The 19734-nt window shown below is 33.9% G+C and overlaps 1 protein-coding gene across 7 annotated transcripts in view; it reads right to left on the bottom strand.

The window, feature by feature from the left end:
* Positions 1 to 19734, bottom strand: part of LOC126808777 (serine/threonine-protein phosphatase 2A regulatory subunit B'' subunit beta) — a 281556-nt gene that overhangs the window by 176805 nt on the left and 85017 nt on the right. For 2 of the 7 annotated variants that reach the window (XM_050533745.2, XM_050533743.2), the window contains one exon: positions 12580 to 13852. The exons of 4 other annotated variants lie outside the window; for them this stretch is intronic. In XM_050533745.2, the coding sequence (XP_050389702.1) occupies positions 12580 to 13368 (789 nt within the window). In that variant the 5' untranslated portion in view covers positions 13369 to 13852. Of the gene's footprint in view, positions 1 to 2935; positions 2943 to 12579; positions 13853 to 19734 lie in introns of those variants that run through there. One more of the 7 variants, XM_050533749.2, reaches the window with a different exon arrangement.

Below are 19734 nucleotides of genomic sequence, written 5' to 3'. Positions count from 1 at the left end.
TGCATATAAATTTCACAAAGATCAGATGTTAACTTTTGGCATTAGAGCATTCACAAGGTTCAACAAAGTGAAACAAGTGTAACTCTAGACATATAAACGGAAATTATTGATTTTAAATAGGCTTTTTCATCTCACTAATGCAAACAACATATATCAATTTTAAAACAACTGGATGATAACTTTTGGCGTTATAGCGTTCACAAGAAATTGTGGACTAAGGGCGGACGGACAGACATACGGGGGCAACGGCAATATACGGCCACATTTCTATGTGAGCGTATAAAAAGTCTTCTTGGAAGCTTTCTTCATTGGAATTACAGACCAGAGTTTTAGCAGATATTGGACATCTTGATGTCTTTAATTTCGATTACCACATTTTAGAAACGTCTTGTGGAATTTCAAACCATTACATCCACTTGATAAGAATAATAGTTGATAATTTCTATCTTGTACGCCAGTATTAGAGTGAAAATTTTCTCTACAGAGAAATGTGCACGCTTCAGTGGCTTGTCTCGAAATGAATTCTGTTTAACCACACAGTATATGAGACTATAAATAGTCATCTCACATGCAATTCTCTACACATCTATCAACTATTACAGCCATAAACCAGCGGCTGCCAGGCAGGATACGCCCACATTTTCGAGAGATGGATAGAGAACAAGCTAAAAAGAAAGTGATATTTCCTACAATCAAAGGCCATAATTCAGGAAATTACAATTCGATATGCGCAAATATCGAAAGAAACCAAGATCTTTGGGTTATAAACTTACATTTCAAGTTACAGTCCGATACATGCCAATATCGAAAGGAACCGAGATCTTAGGGTGATAAACCTATATTTCATGTTTCATTGAAATCGGATAAAAATTGTGACCTGTAGACTGTTCACAAACAATTGTGGACGGACGGACGTCCGGACAGGGGCGACGACAATATACGTCCACATGAAAATGTGGGCGTATAAAAAGTAGTTTTGATTGTCCCGGCCTGTCAATCAGACATAGAATGGTTGGTAGACTGGTTAAACAAGACTAATTTTAAAACAAGGGCACGTAACCTATTTTTTACTCACAAGTGCCTGGATGATATGGCGGACACTCGTAACCATCTTTCAGTGTATTATTTATAGATGGTTAAATGGTCATAGGTTATTAAGCATAACATGATTATTTGGTGACTATAAATGTGCGAAACTGATTTAAGGCTTGGTATATATATAAATATTGTGGCGTAATTGTCGAGATATTTGGAGATATTTATTTATGGTGGGTCACCCTAATAGTATAAGGCATAAACTAAATAAAACTGTCTTATTTATGGGACATTAATTGAATCGAAATGGGGTTGATCAACGTACATTTCTGCATTGACTGTTGATATTACATACATGTGCAAGTTATGATAAAAGTTTGCTGTTATTACACATGTGTAACTAAACGTTTCTTGTTATTACATGCTATGTGTGTAACTAAAAGCCTGTTGTTATTACACCTATGTGTAACTAAAAGTTTTTTGTTATTACACCTATGTGTAACTAAACGTTTGTTGTTATTACATACTATGTGTGTAACTAAAAGTCTGTTGTTATTACATGTATGTAACTATAACTAAAAGTTTATTGTTATTACGTCTATGTGTAACTAAAAGTTTGTTGTTATTACACATATGTGTAACTCAAAGTTTGTTGTTATAAAAGACTGTTGTTATTACACGTATGTGTAACTAAAAGTTTGTTATTATTACATACCATATGTGTAACTAAGTTTGTTGTTATTACATACTATAATAACAACTAAAAGTTTGTTGTTATTACATACTATAATAACAACTAAAAGTTTGTTGTTATTACATACTATATGTGTAACTAAAAGTTTGTTGTTATTACATATTATGTGTGTAACTAAATGTCCGTTGTTATTACATGTATGTGTAACTAAAAGTCTGTTGCTATTACACATATGTGTAACTAAAAGTCTGTTGCTATTACACGTATGTGTAACTAAAAGTTTGTTATTACACCTATGTGTAACTAAAAGTTTGTTGTTATTACACATATGTGTAACTCAAAGTTTGTTGTTATTACACCTATGTGTAAATAAAAGACTGTTGTTATTACATACCATATGTGTAACTAAGTTTGTTGTTATTACACATATGTGTAACTAAAAGTTTGTTGTTATTACATACTATAATAACAACTAAAAGTTTGTTGTTATTACATACTATTTGTGTAACTAAATGTTTGTTGTTATTACATATTATGTGTGTAACTAAATGTCCGTTGTTATTACATGTATGTGTAACTAAAAGTCTGTTGCTATTATACATATGTGTAACTAAAAGTCTGTTGCTATTACACCTATGTGTAACTAAAAGTTTGTTATTACACCTATATGTAACTAAAAGTCTGTTGTTATTACACATATGTGTAACTAAAAAATTGTAGTTATTACGTCTATGTGTAACTAAAAGTCTGTTGTTATTACACGTATGTAATTAAAAGTTTGTTGTTATTTCACGTATGTGTAAGTTATGCTAAAAATTTGTTGTTACTACACATACATTTTGTTCGAGCTAAATCTGCCTATTGCAGGCCTTTCTTTAGGCCAGAAATGTTACATAAACTATTAATGATGAATAACTGCAAAAATTGAAAATAAAGACTTTCTTTTTTATCGTTACAGCGGTAACAATGACAATTGAGTCTACAGTGTTTTTAAAATGAGATTAACTTGGCGCCGAGTGAAGTAATTTGACTAAAATTGTCATCATATCCTCTTTACATTATCTTTTTTTTAAACTTTTATAGCAAGAACTGCCAACTCTTTATCTAATCTCCCGTAATTTATCTCTACGTTACAACTTGCATTATGGTATATTATTGAAAATGAACCATTGTATTTCTTGACTATGTTATGAATTGATTGTGTACCATATTTAAACAGTTTCTTGGGTTTTTCTCCCACTGCTAATGACCTCTATATTGTTGAAATCAAATGTGGTTTAAAGCCTACTGTTCTGCTCCTAATGAAATTATCTTGGTCAACACAGGATCGAACATGGAACTTTAAGGTCAGAGAGCCAAAATCTTACTCACGGAGCCACCATGTTAGGGTGACCGGTGCACCGTACAGAAAGTTGGTCTCGACATGGCGAATGTACACGCTTCAGTGGCTTATCTTGAAGTGATTTCTCGCATACACTACTCACTATGATAACACTCAGCGGAAGAGTCTATGATACTATAAATAGCCATCTCACGTGCAATTCTCTACAGATCTATCAACTATTACAGCCGTAAAAAATCTATTGTTGACGATTCTGAATAGCAGTAATATTTAGCTGATTGGTTATTACAGCAGCTTTAGAAATTACGTTTGTTTTCTTTTTTAAATTGCTTTATCATTAACTGTACCATTAGTAGCAGTATCTTTTGATTTAGTACAAATAATATCTCTGAAATACTTGCGTTGGGCAAGAACATGATACTAGCAGTAGTTTCATTTTACTTTTACAAGGTTCTAAAAACAATTGTTGAGATGCCCAACGTGCTTGTTTCTAAATTCAATTTATTGTTCCAGCTTTCTGTTATGTTTCGTAAAAAAAATAGTCTTGATTAACCCGGCCTGTTAAACAAATGTAGAATGGTCGGTAGACGGGTTAAGCGAGACTACTTTCAAAACAAGGGCACATAACCGATTTTTTACTCACATGTGCTCAGATGTTATGGCCAGTGTATTATTTATGGATGATTAAATAGCTTATTAAGTACAGCATGACCGTTTATTTAGTGACTATAAATGTTTGAAACTGATTTAAGGCTTGGTGTATATATAGATATTGTGGTGTAATTGTCAAATAGAAAATATGGGGCTCAATGCGGTTTTCAATACTATAATTAGTATAATCATAATGCTCAACCAGTGTCAAACATTGTGGCCTAGATATGCAACAATTATTGGCTTTTTATGCCCCCACAGGAACATGTTCATCATGCAAAATAAACTGTTCCCAAACCCTGGGTTATGGCCCCTGACTTTTACACTGAATGTCAAATATGTACTTAGTTTGTGGATCCTCCCATCATTTTTGTCCGGTTCAGCTGAAACTTCTGTGCCAATCATTCTTTGACTTCTTGGGTTATGGACAAAATGTACGTGTAGCAAAGTTTGTGGCTTTCGTTTTTGTATCATGAAATATATATTGAATAATTCGTAAATTTTGTGTTATGTTTAATAGCAAAATTTGTAGAATGTAGACCTACTTTTTTCACGACTTCAATTACCGTGTGACTTCCCTTTATGCAATTACCGTGCCGCCTTTCATTTAAATGAAATTGCCCATTGCCACAATAAAATGGACTTATTGAATATAAAAAATAATATTGTTAATGACTTACTGAGTTCAAAGAATTTAGGCCTATTCTGATACAAGTTTTTAATTTCAATATTTTCCAACCGAATACTCTTTCGCAACAAATTAATTCTTGGGTAAATTGAACAAATTCTGCGCCAAATGATGAAATAACCTTAGGTGCAAGATAATATAAATTGACACTATTTAAACAATTACATTAATTAGAAACTATAACATAAATGTTAAACAAACTTGCCACACGATCATAGTTCAAAATAATAGGCTCCACTATTTGCGTACTAGGGGCGGCCATTTTGTCCGGCAGTTTTGGTCTGATTTTCACGAAATTCGAACTCAATGGTGATACATTAAAATGTTTTATTTTAAAGCAGATAACAATTCTGACCTTCAGAGGGACCACAAGCTAAAAAACGAGATTTTTCGTACAATCAGGGGCCATAATTCAGGAAGTTACGATCTGATATGCACGAATATCGAAAGGAACCAGGATCTTTGGGATATAATCATGTATTTCAAGTTTCATCAAAATTGGATCAAAATTGTGGCCTCTAAAGGTCCACAACCTTGATATACCATATATTTACACTATTTGCTTACGAAGGGCGGCCATTTGCCCAGTAGCCGTGGACTGGTTTTTATGAAATACTAACTCAACCTTCATTAGGGTATAACAGTGATATATTCAAACAATTGTGGCCTCTAAAGGGACCACAAGTTAAAAACGCGATTTTTTCGTACAATGAGGGGCCATAATTCAGAAAATTACAATCCGATATGCGAGAATATCAAATTAAACTAAGATCTTTGGGTTATAAACATGTATTTCAAGTTTCATCAAAATCGGATCAAAATTGTGGCCGCTAAAGGGTCCACAACCTTGATATACCATATATTTACACTATTTTCGTACGAGGGGCGGCCATTTTGTCGGTCATTTTTGGTCCAATTTCCACAAAATTCGAACTAAACCGGCGTCATTAGGATGTAACGGTGATCTATTCAACTATTTTTTTAAATCAGATAACCAGCAGCTACCAGACAGGATACGCCCACATTTTGCAAGAGATGGAAAGAGAACAAGCTAAAAACAAAGATAGGTTGCCAGGCAATGAAACATACGCCCACAGCAGCTAAATCGTCCAGGAAGTCAACAGGAGTTGTCGCATATTTTTACTTTTGTTGGTAATGAAACATTTATAATACACTAAAATCTGATTAAGAATAACAACTCATTAAGTAATTATCAGAAAATCATTAGAATTTGTTTGGCCCATGCTAACGTTTAGTATACAAAACATTTAATACCATGGATTTAGCTGTTCAAGTTACCAAAAATCAATATACCGTATTTTTCGGTGTATTAGGCGCACTTTTTTAACCAAATATTTTATTTTCTAGAAGGGGTGCGCCTAATACATAACGTTAAGCGAATCCAGGCTTTTCCCGTGTAGACACCGAAGTCGGGAGTTCAACAAATAACTGCCCTATAATCAACACATGTCGACCGGGTGACGCTACCTCAAAAGTTTATGATAAATTACCACACAAATTAAACACAGTACTGTTTCCTTTCGTGTCCATTTATATTTGTCAGTAATATTTTAGATAGTTTAAAATTCGTCAATAATTATCGCCCATATTTCTGTTATTTCGTGCATAAAAATTAAAAAAGATGTCAACATTTTAGGCTATCCCGTGTACAGTATAGTGTTTGTCATAACCGGCAATGCAAACACCATCGGCTGATAGCCGTTCAACGTTAACGATGTTTTAAAAAATAGGATACGCATCGTTAAAATTTTTTGCTAATTATACATCATATATTTCTGCTATTCAGTTTTCTCTTGGCCATTATCGGCAGTCCTCGCACGTCCCCGTTCAAGGTCAGTGGTGCTGTCAGTCAAGTTGACGAATAGGGCGGGATATGCATTCATACAAGCATTTCCATTGGCTCAATATAAGTCACTGGTAGTAAGGGTGGGATTAGAGTTAAACTGACATATATTGAAGTTGTTCTCTTATCGCCCGTATTTCTGTTATTTCGTGCATAAAAATTAAAAAAGATGTCAACATTTTAGGCTATCCCGTGTACAGTATAGTGTTTGTCATAACCGGCAATGCAAACACCATCGGCTGATAGCCGTTCAACGTTAATGATGTTTTAAAAAATAGCATACGTATCGTTAATATTTCTTGCTAATTCTACATTATATATTTCTACTATTCCGTATACTCTTGGCCATTATCGGCAGTCCTCGCACGTCCCCGTTCAAGGTCAGTGGTGCTGTCAGTCAAGTTGACGAATAGGGCGGGATATGCATTCATACAAGCATTTCCATTGGCTCAATATAAGTCATTGGTAGTAAGGGTGGGATTAGAGTTAAACTGACATATATTGAAGTTGTTCTCTTATCGCCCGTATTTCTGTTATTTCGTGCATAAAAATTAAAAAAGATGTCAACATTTTAGGCTATCCCGTGTACAGTATAGTGTTTGTCATAACCGGCAATGCAAACACCATCGGCTGATAGCCGTTCAACATTAACGATGTTTTAAAAAATAGCATACGTATCGTTAATATTTCTTGCTAATTCTACATCATATATTTCTACTATTCCGTATACTCTTGGCCATTATCGGCAGTCCTCGCACGTCCCCGTTCAAGGTCAGTGGTGCTGTCAGTCAAGTTGACGAACAGGGCGGAATATGCATTCATACAAGCATTTCCATTGGCTCAATATAAGTCATTGGTAGTAAGGGTGGGATTAGAGTTAAACTGACATATATTGAAGTTGTTCTCTTATCGCCCGTATTTCTGTCATTTCGTGCATAAAAATTAAAAAAGATGTCAACATTTTAGGCTATCCCGTGTACAGTATAGTGTTTGTCATAACCGGCAATGCAAACACCATCGGCTGATAGCCGTTCAACGTTAACGATGTTTTAAAAAATAGCATACGTATCGTTAATATTTCTTGCTAATTCTACATCATATATTTCTGCTATTCCGTATACTCTTGGCCATTATCCCCGTTCAAGGTCAGTGGTGCTGTCAGTCAAGTTGACGAATAGGGCGGGATATGCATTCATACAAGCATTTTCATTGGCTCAATATAAGTCATTGGTAGTAAGGGTGGGATTAGAGTTAAACTGACATATATTAATTATCTACCGGTGAGTTGTCATCGTATGCTTTATGAAGTTGTTTGCTGTTCACAAAATCATTGTTTCTTTGATTGGTATTAAAAATGCTATTGTCTTATGATACTGATAGATATAAATGGCCTCAATCTAGGTATTGTCATGCTGCGTGTAGTGGGCGAGACAATTGACACAATCGTTTGATTGTCAGTTGTTTGGATAGTATAAAATAAACTAGAATTATTGTTTCTCTTTTTACCGGTAGTCAGGATTTAAGCCGTGAGTAACTGATCATGATAAATTATTTCTACAGTTTTTATTTCATTTGTTTATCATCAATACCTATTCATTTATCACAGCCAATTGCTCGTGAATTTAACAGGATGTAATAGACAGCCATATAATCTGTAATCCACCCCATGTTCAATTTCTACAATTGAGTATAGTTTTTCCTCAAGGAATCCCGTTGTTAAATGCCCGGATCTTCGATGTAAATGTTGCGACCATATTACGCCAAATAGGAAATATAATTTTCCTAAGTTTACATTTAGTGTCAACGACAATATGAATTGTGACACAAAAAATCTCATATATGTCTTGACTTGCAATGGGTGTCTAAATTTTTACATAGGGGAGACGTCCACGCATCTACGGGATAGAGTACGCAACCATCGACGGGATTGTAATATTGAAAATGGGCCCTTATTTAAATAGACATATTTTTAAATGTGCACAACACCTACAAGTAAAATTCCAAATTTTCCCTTTTTATAAAATGAAAGTCGATGACACCACGAAAAGGAAATTAATGGAAAACCATTTTATTAAAAAAATATGTTCCTCGACTTAATAGTCAATAAGTAACAATTGGCCATTAGCTTCATTAATTTTCTTAAATCTATCCCATGATTATCTTCCACCCATTGTTCATAAATTGAACCCCATATACTACAGATTAACACATGTGTGTACATGTTTCTATTAGTTAACGATATACTATGTAACCATAGACAATGGTAACTATAGCCAATTAAAACCACAGTGTTACTATGTAAATATGTATAAATATACTATACTGTCCATCTTTATACAATGACATTATTTATGAATAGTCCCAAGACGGACGAAAAGTACTTTAAAATGTTAAAAATGTTATTAAACCAGTGTTGAAATCAGTTTGTGTCGGCATACCTTTTTTTTTATCCTTTCATCATTTACCGTGAAACAAAGTAGTGCAGCTTTGCGGTTGTGCTAATAATTTTACATATATATATATATATGAAAAGTTGAAGATAACTACTCTTATGTATTAGATACACAAAAATATAAAAGTTTTTGAAAAAAGAACTACATTATTATGATAACATGGTCTCTAAAGCATCCACAAGATTTTTCAAAGTGATCAAGGGCCATAACTCTGGCAGTAATTGTCAGAAATATTCAATAGGTTTCTTCGTCTGGTGACCTTAAACACTGTGTATAAATTTAAGGTCAATCGGATGTTAACTTTAGCCTCAAAGAGCATCCACAAGATATTTCAAAGTGATCAAGGGCCATAACTCTTAAGACATAATTAACAGAAATTGCTCAAGTTCAATAGGATTCTTCATTGCATATAAATTTCATACAGTTCGGATGATAAGTTTTGCCGTAAGACCGTTCACATTATTCAACAAAAGGAAACAAGGGTAATAACTCTAGACCTAATAAACAGAAATTGCTGAAATTCAATAGGCTTCTTCGTGTTACTCATTTAAATAATGCATATAAACATCATACAGATCGGATGATAATCCAGAAAGTTATGGTCTGAAATGCGCAAATATCAAAAGAGACTGCGATTTTTGGAATATAAAGATCTGTTTTAAGTTTCATCAAAATCGGATAAAAATTGTGATCTCTAGAGAATCCACAAGCTAAAGATAGGTTGCCAGGCAATGAAACATACGCCCACAGCAGCAAAATCATCCAAGCGGTCAACAAGGGTTGTCGCATATTTATTCCTTTGTAGGTAATTGGGGGCTTTACTAGACAGTTTCATACAGATCAGATTATAATTTTTGTTGTTTGAAGGTTCACAAGGTTCTACAAACTGAAACAAGGGCCTCAACTCTGGAAGTAGTTTACAGAAATTGTTGAAATTCAATAGGATTCTTCTCTTTACTAATTTAAATCACGCATATAAATTTCATACATATCGGCAGATAACTTTTGATGTTAGAGCGTTCCCAAGGGGCAACAGAGTGAAATTGCTGAAATTCAACAGGCTTCTTTGTTTCACTAATTCAAATAATGCAAATAAATTTCAGAAAGATTGGATGATAACATACTTAAATATATAATATATACTCTAGAAAAATGACCTAATTACACAGTATATTCTTTTTAATGTATAAAATACAGATAAAATGCAGATCAGAGTATACATGTGCTGTACTTTGTTTAGGGGCGGGGGGTGATTTGTGTTGTACCTTTATAATTAAATTTCATATTTCCATTTGTCTACGATTGTCTTGTTGCCAACAAACAAAGACAGAGTGTCTTTGACACAGTTCTCATAAAGTTGAGGTACTGATCTTTATTTGGGAATTTATTTTTAATTTTACATTCAAAGATGTAATATTTTGTAAGGAGGATGAGGTGATTTACAAATAACCATTCATGTTTATCGTTAAACATTTTTATATTATATACTCCTAGATGTGTGGATTCTTGACAGATTATGGTGTTAATATTGTTTTTTGGATTTCAGACAAACTGGTTAATATTGTTTGTGTTACAGGACATAAGTAGAATAAGTGTTCCTGGGTTTCAACTTTAGTTTCAAGGCATGAGTTACAGAGAGCACAAAGGGAACTCTCAGTAAATTTGAGTTTACATAGCTTTGTATTAGTGTATATTATTCTATGTATATACTTATAATGAAAGCTGAGCATTTTTGTGTTAAAGCATACATTTTTTGCTAACTTAAATATTTTTTGGGTTTCTATATTATCAATAGTGGTATTTAGAATGGTTTCCCACTGGTTTATGCATTTTGGTGTAACAAATGATTTTTCTACTCTTAAATTATAGATATCCTTCGATTTTATGTCAAATAATGTTTTGTCATATATATCCTTTAGATTATTGCTAATATCATCTGTTATATTCTTTGTGAAACCTGTTATATTTTCATAGTTCACATTAGATTGCCCCTTTATAACAAGTGCTACTTGTTTTAATGCATCAATATTATAGTTTTCAAAACTTGTTGCATTTTGTGTATTGCTAATGATATCTGCTGCATACAAATATTTGTTTTGGATTAAGACTTTATCAACTATACTACTGTTGTAGTTTAAATGTGTTTATTGTTCCAGACAATTTGTTTTTCAAGCGGAACTTTGCTGTCAAGATAATTAGCATATATGTCATGCCAGTTGGTTAATAATTCTGTATAGAACAGATTTTGTATTTTTATGCCTTTTTCATAATTACAAGCGGGTAGAATAGTTCCTCCATATTTTTGCAAAATTAAGTTGAATGGAATAATCCAGGATTGATCGTTGTTTGAGATATTTTTTTTATCCAAAAGATACACTGGCACTTTAAAAATTCTTTTAGATTTAACATGCATTGACCTCCATTTGGTATATCCTAGTCAATAACACTTCTTTTAATTTTATCAGGACGGTTCCACATAAATTTTAATTATTTGATTAAATTTAAATATTATGTTTTTAGGAACTTTTAGTGCCAAGGCTGGATATGAAATCTTTGGTAGACAGAATGTCTTTATTATTTGTATTTTTCCTCATAGCACACTGTATGGCGTGTGCCCGTCTTCATTAGCCCAGTTCGGAGAGGACCAGTAGGACATTAAACCCCATTTCATTTCATTTCATTTATTTTTCCAAGTACTGTTAAGTGTCTGTTATTCCATTTTGTTATAACAGATTCTATATCTAGTAATATATTTTCACAGTTTAGGTTATCAGACTCACTTTGATTTAGTGAGAAGTAGATTCCGAGTATTTTAACTGGTGTTCTACTGATTTTAATATCTAGGCTTTCTATTTGAATAGTAAAATTATTATTGGGTATAGTCAAATTCAGGGCTTTGGTTTTTGTAAGGTTAGTCTCCAATCCCGAGATTTTATAAAAAAGTTTTAACATTTCAAAGAGATTTAAAGTCTTTTAGTAAGCAGGTGAGGTCATCTGCAAAGGCTATGCTTTTTATACGCCCACATTTTCATGTGGACGTATATTGTCGTCGCCCCTGTCCGTCCACAATTGTTTGTGAACAGTCTACAGGTCACAATTTTTATCCGATTTCAATGAAACTTGAAATATAGGTTTATCACCCTAAGATCTCGGTTCCTTTCGATATTGGCATGTATCGAACTGTAACTTCATGGATAATGGCCCCTGATTGTACGGAAAATCACGTTTTTAGCTTGTGAACACTGTAGAGGTCACAATTTTTATCCGATTTGGTTTAAACTTGAAATGTAAGTTTATAACCCAAAGATCTCGGTTCCTTTTGATATCGGACCGTAACTTGTAACTGATGACCAGATTATTTTGTCATTCGCTCCTGGACTATTAGGGTTCATTCTCTCATTTGCTTCCCACCAAATTTGAAAAGAATCTGTTGAAAACTATAGCCTCTATTGCGTTGGCAAAGTTTTCGGTAAAGGAGCATAACATCGGAACAAAAAATCGCGGAACACTGAAAATCAATAGGGTTCATGACCACAATACTTCACACCAAATTTGAAAAGAATTCGTCAACACTCTAGCCTCTATCACATTCACAGGCCAATTGTTGATAGACCCAGACAGATAGGGTGACGACAGAAGTTATAGAACATCAATGTATGGGTGCTGTTTATATACACCCACATTTCATTGTGGGCATATAAAAACAGTACCCGTACATAGTATAACGTACTGTAGTCTTATGACGTGACTTTGTTCAAATCTATAAAATGATTCTACAGAATTATCTACAATTTTATAATTTCACACTGATAGTTATTAATGCCCATGCTGTTATATCATGCAAAAACTTACCTCTGGTGGAGGAGTTTTTGGTTGAATACTAGGAAAACCTTGCACAGGTATATTTACAGGAACATTGTCCTGTGTTCTTGATGAATTATCTGACATTATTAATAACGCATTATCTGATGTTCTTAATGAAACATTATCAGACGGGCGAAGAGAAATATTGTCTGAAGTTTTCTCCGATACATTGTCCGGTGTTCTTATAGAAACATTAACTTGTGGACTGTCTTGAACGTCAATTGATGTCCTGATCGGAAGATTGACGGGGGACCTCACAGGTAAACTGGCTAATGTATTTTCTGGGGTCTTCACTGGAGTTTTGATCTGAACATTGACCGGTGTCTTTATTTGAATATTGACGCCAATTGCCGTATGGTGCGGACTGTTGACCTCAACTGCTGATCGATTCAAGTTATTGACGGCTATTAATGTTCGGTTTGGACTATATACTGTTACTGGCAAATGAACCAGATTATTTACTGGTGATTTTACTGGAAGATCAACAGGGATTTTAATAGGCAGATCAACAGGAGCTTTTCGTGCTGGAACATTTACTGGGATTTTACGCACTTTAATTTTCTTGCATGTTGCTCCAGGGAGTGGTATTGGTAATGACACTGCTGAACATATTCCATAATGAACACAATTACACTCAGCTCCTATTTTTTTAAACTGCAGTGAATCACAAAGAACACAGTTGTGAACTGAACGTTTCCATCTAATATCTATTTTACAGGTATGATACAGTGTCACCTGCGAATGTACATATTTAATACAAGCATATTTCTTCTGCATTTTGAGATTCTGTTATCCTCAAATAAAAGTCAATGAGGTAGAGTTTTGATTTTTTGAAACATTTACTGAAATTTTTTGCTGCCCTTTTTCAATGTCAGTAGAATTGGTTTTCAGATTTGCACTTTTGTGAATTCCTAATTTATTAATTAAGTTTCATCTGATTTCCTTTCGTACTTTTTGGCACTGCAAAGATTTCTCATTTGACAATCTTTTTTTCAAATCAAAGAAGTTCTTTTATTAACATATTTTGGCACTTTTTATATTGCACTACCTGTATAATTAAGTAGGCTTCAAGTCCTTCAAGATATTTTTTTAAAAACTTCTTCTGACTTTTGGCACATTGACAATGATTATTAACTATTCTTTACATAAGGCACATCTGGAGAGAACGAGAAAACTTGGATTATATCATACTTTATCTCTGACCACTTTCATCAACCAATGTAGAAACCAACATTTTGCAACAAAAAAGCCACAATGTATCCTATATTAAATAAAGAACCTTTCTTATAATAAGTTCCTCTGGCAGAGGGAAAAAAAAGGTGAAAATAGGGGCACTAATACATTGTACATGTACGCCCACTACCAGCAAACATGTCTGGGTCATCTATAAAGGTTGTCACTGAAAGAAAACAAGAAATTATTTCTTTGAAAGTGTTCAAATAGGATAGGAAACATGCTAAACTTCCTTCAAACTTTACATTTGTACTGTCAGAAATAATGATCATGAAAAACTATTTAACAAAGGCAAAAACTCTGTGTTATTCTCTCACCATAGGTTTTCTTTTTAAAGAAAACCAATTAAACTACTGAAAATTTATGCACAAGTCATTTTAAACAGATGGACACACAGAAAGATGTGACGACAATATACAACAAAATATATCCAGACGTAAAAATATATACAGAAATCTGTTTTTCTTCTCTGTTAATTTATAAATTATTATTATTATAGCATATTTATAGTGCGCCCTTTCATATAACATGTTCAGGGGCACTTTACGAAGTGACAATGTAAATCATACATAAACAACAATATTATGGACATGTTAACAATTGTATACAGAGTCAGTTAAAAGCCTGATTAAATAAATGTGTTTTAAGTTGTTTTTTAAAAGAATATAGAGATGTACAACATCTTAAACTAAATGGTAGATTATTCCATAAAACAGGTGCTTGATAACTAAAAGAGCGCTGACCATAAGAGACTAGTTGGACAGTTTTGGGCTTTAAAAGTAGTTTATCTGATGTACGTAATGTTCGGCCAGGTGTATAAAGTTCTAAAAGATCTGAGAGGTAAACAGGAGCTAAATTATTTAAACATTTAAAAGTAAGTAATAAAATCTTAAAATCAAAATCTTAAAATCAATTCGATATTTAACAGGTAACCAGTGTAAATTATATAAAACAGGAGTTATGTGGTATGGTGATGCTGGAGGTAGTCATTCACGCCAGGATGTGGTCACGGTAGTACACACCAGTGACACGTCCTTGAACAATATGCAAGTCCGTTCTGCCAGTCATGGTGATTCCTCCCCACATCATAACAGACCCACGCCCGAGTCTGTCATGCTGTCTGGCGTGCATGACACTCATTTACATGCCTCCAAACGCGAGCACGCCTATCGGTGATATCCAGAGTACATCTGGACTCATCTGAGAACATTACACGCACCCATCAATGATTACCCTAATTTCTACGCTGCCTACACCATTGACGCCTGTTTGCCATGTGCTGGCGAGTTAATGGAGGCACAACACGCGGTCGTCGCACATGGGCTGCATGTGGCCGATTTCTAATAGTTTGGGGTGTAACTCGAATTATTGTAACTTGGAACAAGTTTAGAGAAAGTTGTTTGGTTGTTTGTCCTCGATTTCGAAGGACCTGTGTACGAATGTATCAATCCTGAGCTTGTGTAGTGGCTCTAGGACGACCTGAACAAGGTCTATCATCAACATTGTGTGTTTGTTGGTAACAGTTCCACAGTCTGCTGATCACAGACTGTGACACATAAAGCATGTTGGGTACTGCTCGCTGTGTAGAACCCATTTGAAGCATGCCAATAGCACGTAGACGTTCATCATGTTGATGAAGTCTTATTGCAAATTAAACGTAACACACTAGAGCAAAGATACGCTAAACAGTAAATCTTATGCAAGAACCGATAGGAAAGCAAACATGGATAGGATAAACCAGCACGCGACAGTTTTCATCAACCCTTCCTTGAAGTGTCAAATTTGACAATGAACCCCTACCACATGTATGGCGCTATTGCGTGTCGCACATGCAACTCAGTGGTTCTGTTGGGGCGATAAGTTATTCATCTGTGAACATACTCTCAAAGCATGTCAAGTGTCCATGACTATTTATCAATCACAACCTGCATAGATATTTGCATTTCAATATCCCCTAGTTTTTTTGAAGAGTATATATCTAGTCTTCATCTTCTTTAAAACCAGTTGAATTTGGTATCTATTTTGTGGAAGAAAAACCCTGTAGATTGTGGAAAGTACAAAAGAAATGAAATGAAATGAAATGGGGTTTAACGTCCTACTGTTCTGCTCCTAAACTGGGCTAATGAAGACGGGCATATGCCATACAATGTGCGGTGAGGGCATTACGGCCTACTCTTATATCAAATTCCAACTGCCAAGAGATCTTTTACGTGCACGCCAATATGTACACGGGACCTCGGTTTTTCATCCCATCCGCACGACTAGACGGCTGTCCTTGTCAGGCCCTTCGTCCTGCATCACTAACAACGGGGAAACCACGACGGAAGGAAAGTACAAAAGATATTCAAGGAATGTAGACTAGCCTGTATTGAAATCAAATGTATATGTTGAATATTTAATCTTTTTAAGCTTTAAAAAAAATGTAAACACAGACATCCTACAATTATTCTTAAAGTAACATAACTTAATGTGATTAATCTTTCTTGCTTGAATAGAATGATAATATTATTACATACCAGCAATGAAGTTTTGCAAATTTACTTATGTATGCTCAAACAATAAATCTTAATTCTTATCATTGTTTAAATTACAGGATATAAATTATACTATTATTATATTTGTAGATGATTTTGATTTGATCAGTTTATCAAAACATGTCATTTTATAAATAAATCAATAGGAGATACTAACAGTAACAGGCATCATTCTGACATGTTTTCATCAGGGCTCTTACTGACAAATTGTCTGCCAGTCATTTTATGGTTAGTGAAAGCTGTTCCATTTTAACATGAAAATCTGCTTTATAGTAGAGTCAAATTGCAGAATAACCCTAAAAAAATTGCAAGAAAACGTTTTATTGCATTTTCTTATAGTATTTGGTCCTGAAAACAACATATCAAAAATTGTCTGAAATTGAGCTACCGCAAAGGGTCCAAATATGACGTCAAACAAAATGGCCGCCATTGAACCAAAATCCCTTATTTTCTGTTCATATTCTATCAAAGCTGTTGTTTAAGAAGGCTTAGGTGCAAGACAATGCTATTATAAAAGCAATATCATAGTAATTCATCACTCTGTGAGTGTTGTGCAGTGTTACCAAGTGACGTCATGGCGTTTTAAGGAGTCGTTATAATGTCACGACGAAAATTTTCCTTTCTGATGGTTTGTTAGCCATTTCATTTGAAGTTGTGGATGGATGGATAACAAAACTGCAGAAAATTGCTGCAATAGGCATGGTGACCACGATTTACGGGCGGTCTAGAGTATATTATCACCAAAAAAAGTCCCAGTCTGAAATCTGTGCCAAAATGGGTCAAATTGGCCAAAATTCAAAATGGCCGCCGGTTTTGACTGGAAAATGTCAATTTGTATCCAATTATCATAATATGATCGAGCTTGGTATCAAAATGTATCCTTTCGGGGTAGCTGAATCCATTTCCATACACATTTTGGTGAATAATTATACCGCGGAGTCAATATTAGGAAATAAGTCCAGATGGCGGTTAGATTTGGCAGGAAAATGTGAATTTTACAAAATTACCACATCTGGTGTCAAAATATACGTTATTAACTGGTTCCCCTGGGTCAAAATATGTGGAAAATCCATTGGAGATTTGGGGATTAAGAGAGGTCGAGTCTGTCTCAGATCTAATACATATATTGCATTGCCATTTTTGGTCAAATCAGATGACTCTTGAACTCTGGGTTAAATACCACATAAAAATATTCATTAATAAAAAAGTTTTTCGTAAAAATTAAAATTTTCAAAATTTGGCGCCTAATATCTCCGAAGATTCGTCGAAAATAAAAAATCTAAAGAACCGTAGCTATGTGCCTTGTCTCTGGCTAAAACCGAAGACATCGAATCAATCGGACAAGTAGTTTCTGAGATACAATCAAATTGGAAAAAGAAAAATAATAATAATAAGAATAATAATAAGAATAATCTTAACCAAATCCAGCAATATAAATTCATTGTATACATTTGTTACGTGTAAGTGATCCTGACAAAATTACATTACTTCCGGTGATAATGAAAATGTTAAATTAGTTCCATGAAATCATAAATGGCATCAGGCATCACATGGTGAAAATTTTATGAAAATCGAATAATAATTGACACTTTTATAGACAAAAAACCTTGAAAAGTGACTAGTAGAAAATTGTTTATTTCTCTGCTATCGTAAAAGTTAGGAACCATTTTGTGGTATCTGTATGATCGTATTGGTTCACTCTATTTGTTGATTGCAATCAATTGTTATAATTTTAAAAACATTACAAATCAAGACTCATTTGAATAAAATATCTGTTTTAAAGGCTAAAAATACAGTTTTTGCCAAAATGACGTTACTTCCGGTGATAATGAAAATCTTAAATTACTTGAATGAAGTCGTAAATGACATTAGGTATCACACGGTGAAAATTTTATGAAAATTGAATAATAATTGACACTTTTATGGACCAAAAACCTTGAAAAGTTGCCTGTTGAAAATCGTCTATTTCTCCGCAACTAAACAAGGTAGAAACCATTTTGTGATATCTATATGATCGTATGGGTTCATTCTATAAGTTGATTTGAATCAAATATCAAAATTTTAAACAAATAACAAATATGACTCATTTGAATAAATTATTTGTTTCGAAGGCAATAAATACAGTTTTTGCCCAAATTACGTCATTTCCGGTGACATTGAAAATGTTAAATTGGTTTGACCTAGTTAAAATTGACATTACGCATCAAATGGTGTCTCTTTTATGAAAATCCAATAATAATTTACTCTTTTACCGGCAAACTAGCGTGAATAGTCACTCATGCAAAATTGCCCATTTCTCGGCAACTGCTCATATTACAAACTAAATTTCACATACATTCTCTTCGTATGGATTATTGCTACAAGTTTATGAAAGTTGCGAACAAATATTTTAAAACATGAAAAGCTTGAATGGGTTGTGAATAGCTCATTTTTTCACCTTTAAATCGAAATGACCCGAAAACGAAATCAAAATTTTAAAAAATGAGCCCGATGTTTTCTGCGCCTTTACAGGGCACCCCCTTTCAGTCATACCAGATTTGAAAAAAATAATATTTGCTTTCAAAAAGTGGTACCGAACTGTCAAAATTGTAGTTTTTGTTAAATTTACGTCACTTCCGTTGCCGAAAGGCAACTTTACCGGTAACAAAAAAAATTACATTTTCGACCATGGAACATTTGAACTTTGTTTTGTACAAATCGAACAATACATAATTAATCCAGGACTGAAAAACTAAATTAGCCAATGGGGGCCAAGGAAAAATACAGTGACAAAAAATGTTGCCAGTTTTGGTCAAATCAGATGACTCTTTAACCTTGGGTAAAATACTACATAAAAATATTCATAAATAAAAAAAAATTTTGTAAAAAATTAAATTTTTAAAATATGGCGCCTAATATTTCCAACGTTTCGTCGAAAATCAAAAATCTAAAGAACCATAGCTATGTGCCTTGTCTCTGGCTATGTCAAAATGTATCCAATGTTAAAATCCAACGACTATTGTTAATATTACGGCAATATTTCAAAAAACAATAACTTCGACGATTTCGGACATTTCGCATTGTCGCAGAATGTTCGAAATAGCTTTAATCTCTAAGTCACACCCACTTTCCCTGTAAAACCGAAGACATCGACAAGTAGTTTCTGAGATACAATCAAATTGGAAAAAGAAAAATAATAATAATAAGAATAACTAGAACTGCGATGCAGTAATGACGAGTTTCACCGGTGCCACGTTACCCTAAACATATTTCACTTCCGGTACCAATGAAACCATTAAACAGGTTTCCACCTAATCATTGCACACATCAAATAAAATGGATGCCGAATCAACCAAATCCAACAATATCAATTCATTTTATACATTTGTTACATGTA

This window comes from Patella vulgata, chromosome 1, assembly GCF_932274485.2.
Source record: "Patella vulgata chromosome 1, xgPatVulg1.2, whole genome shotgun sequence".
NCBI lineage: Eukaryota > Metazoa > Mollusca > Gastropoda > Patellidae > Patella > Patella vulgata.
This window is presented reverse-complemented; position numbering and strand designations above follow the sequence as displayed.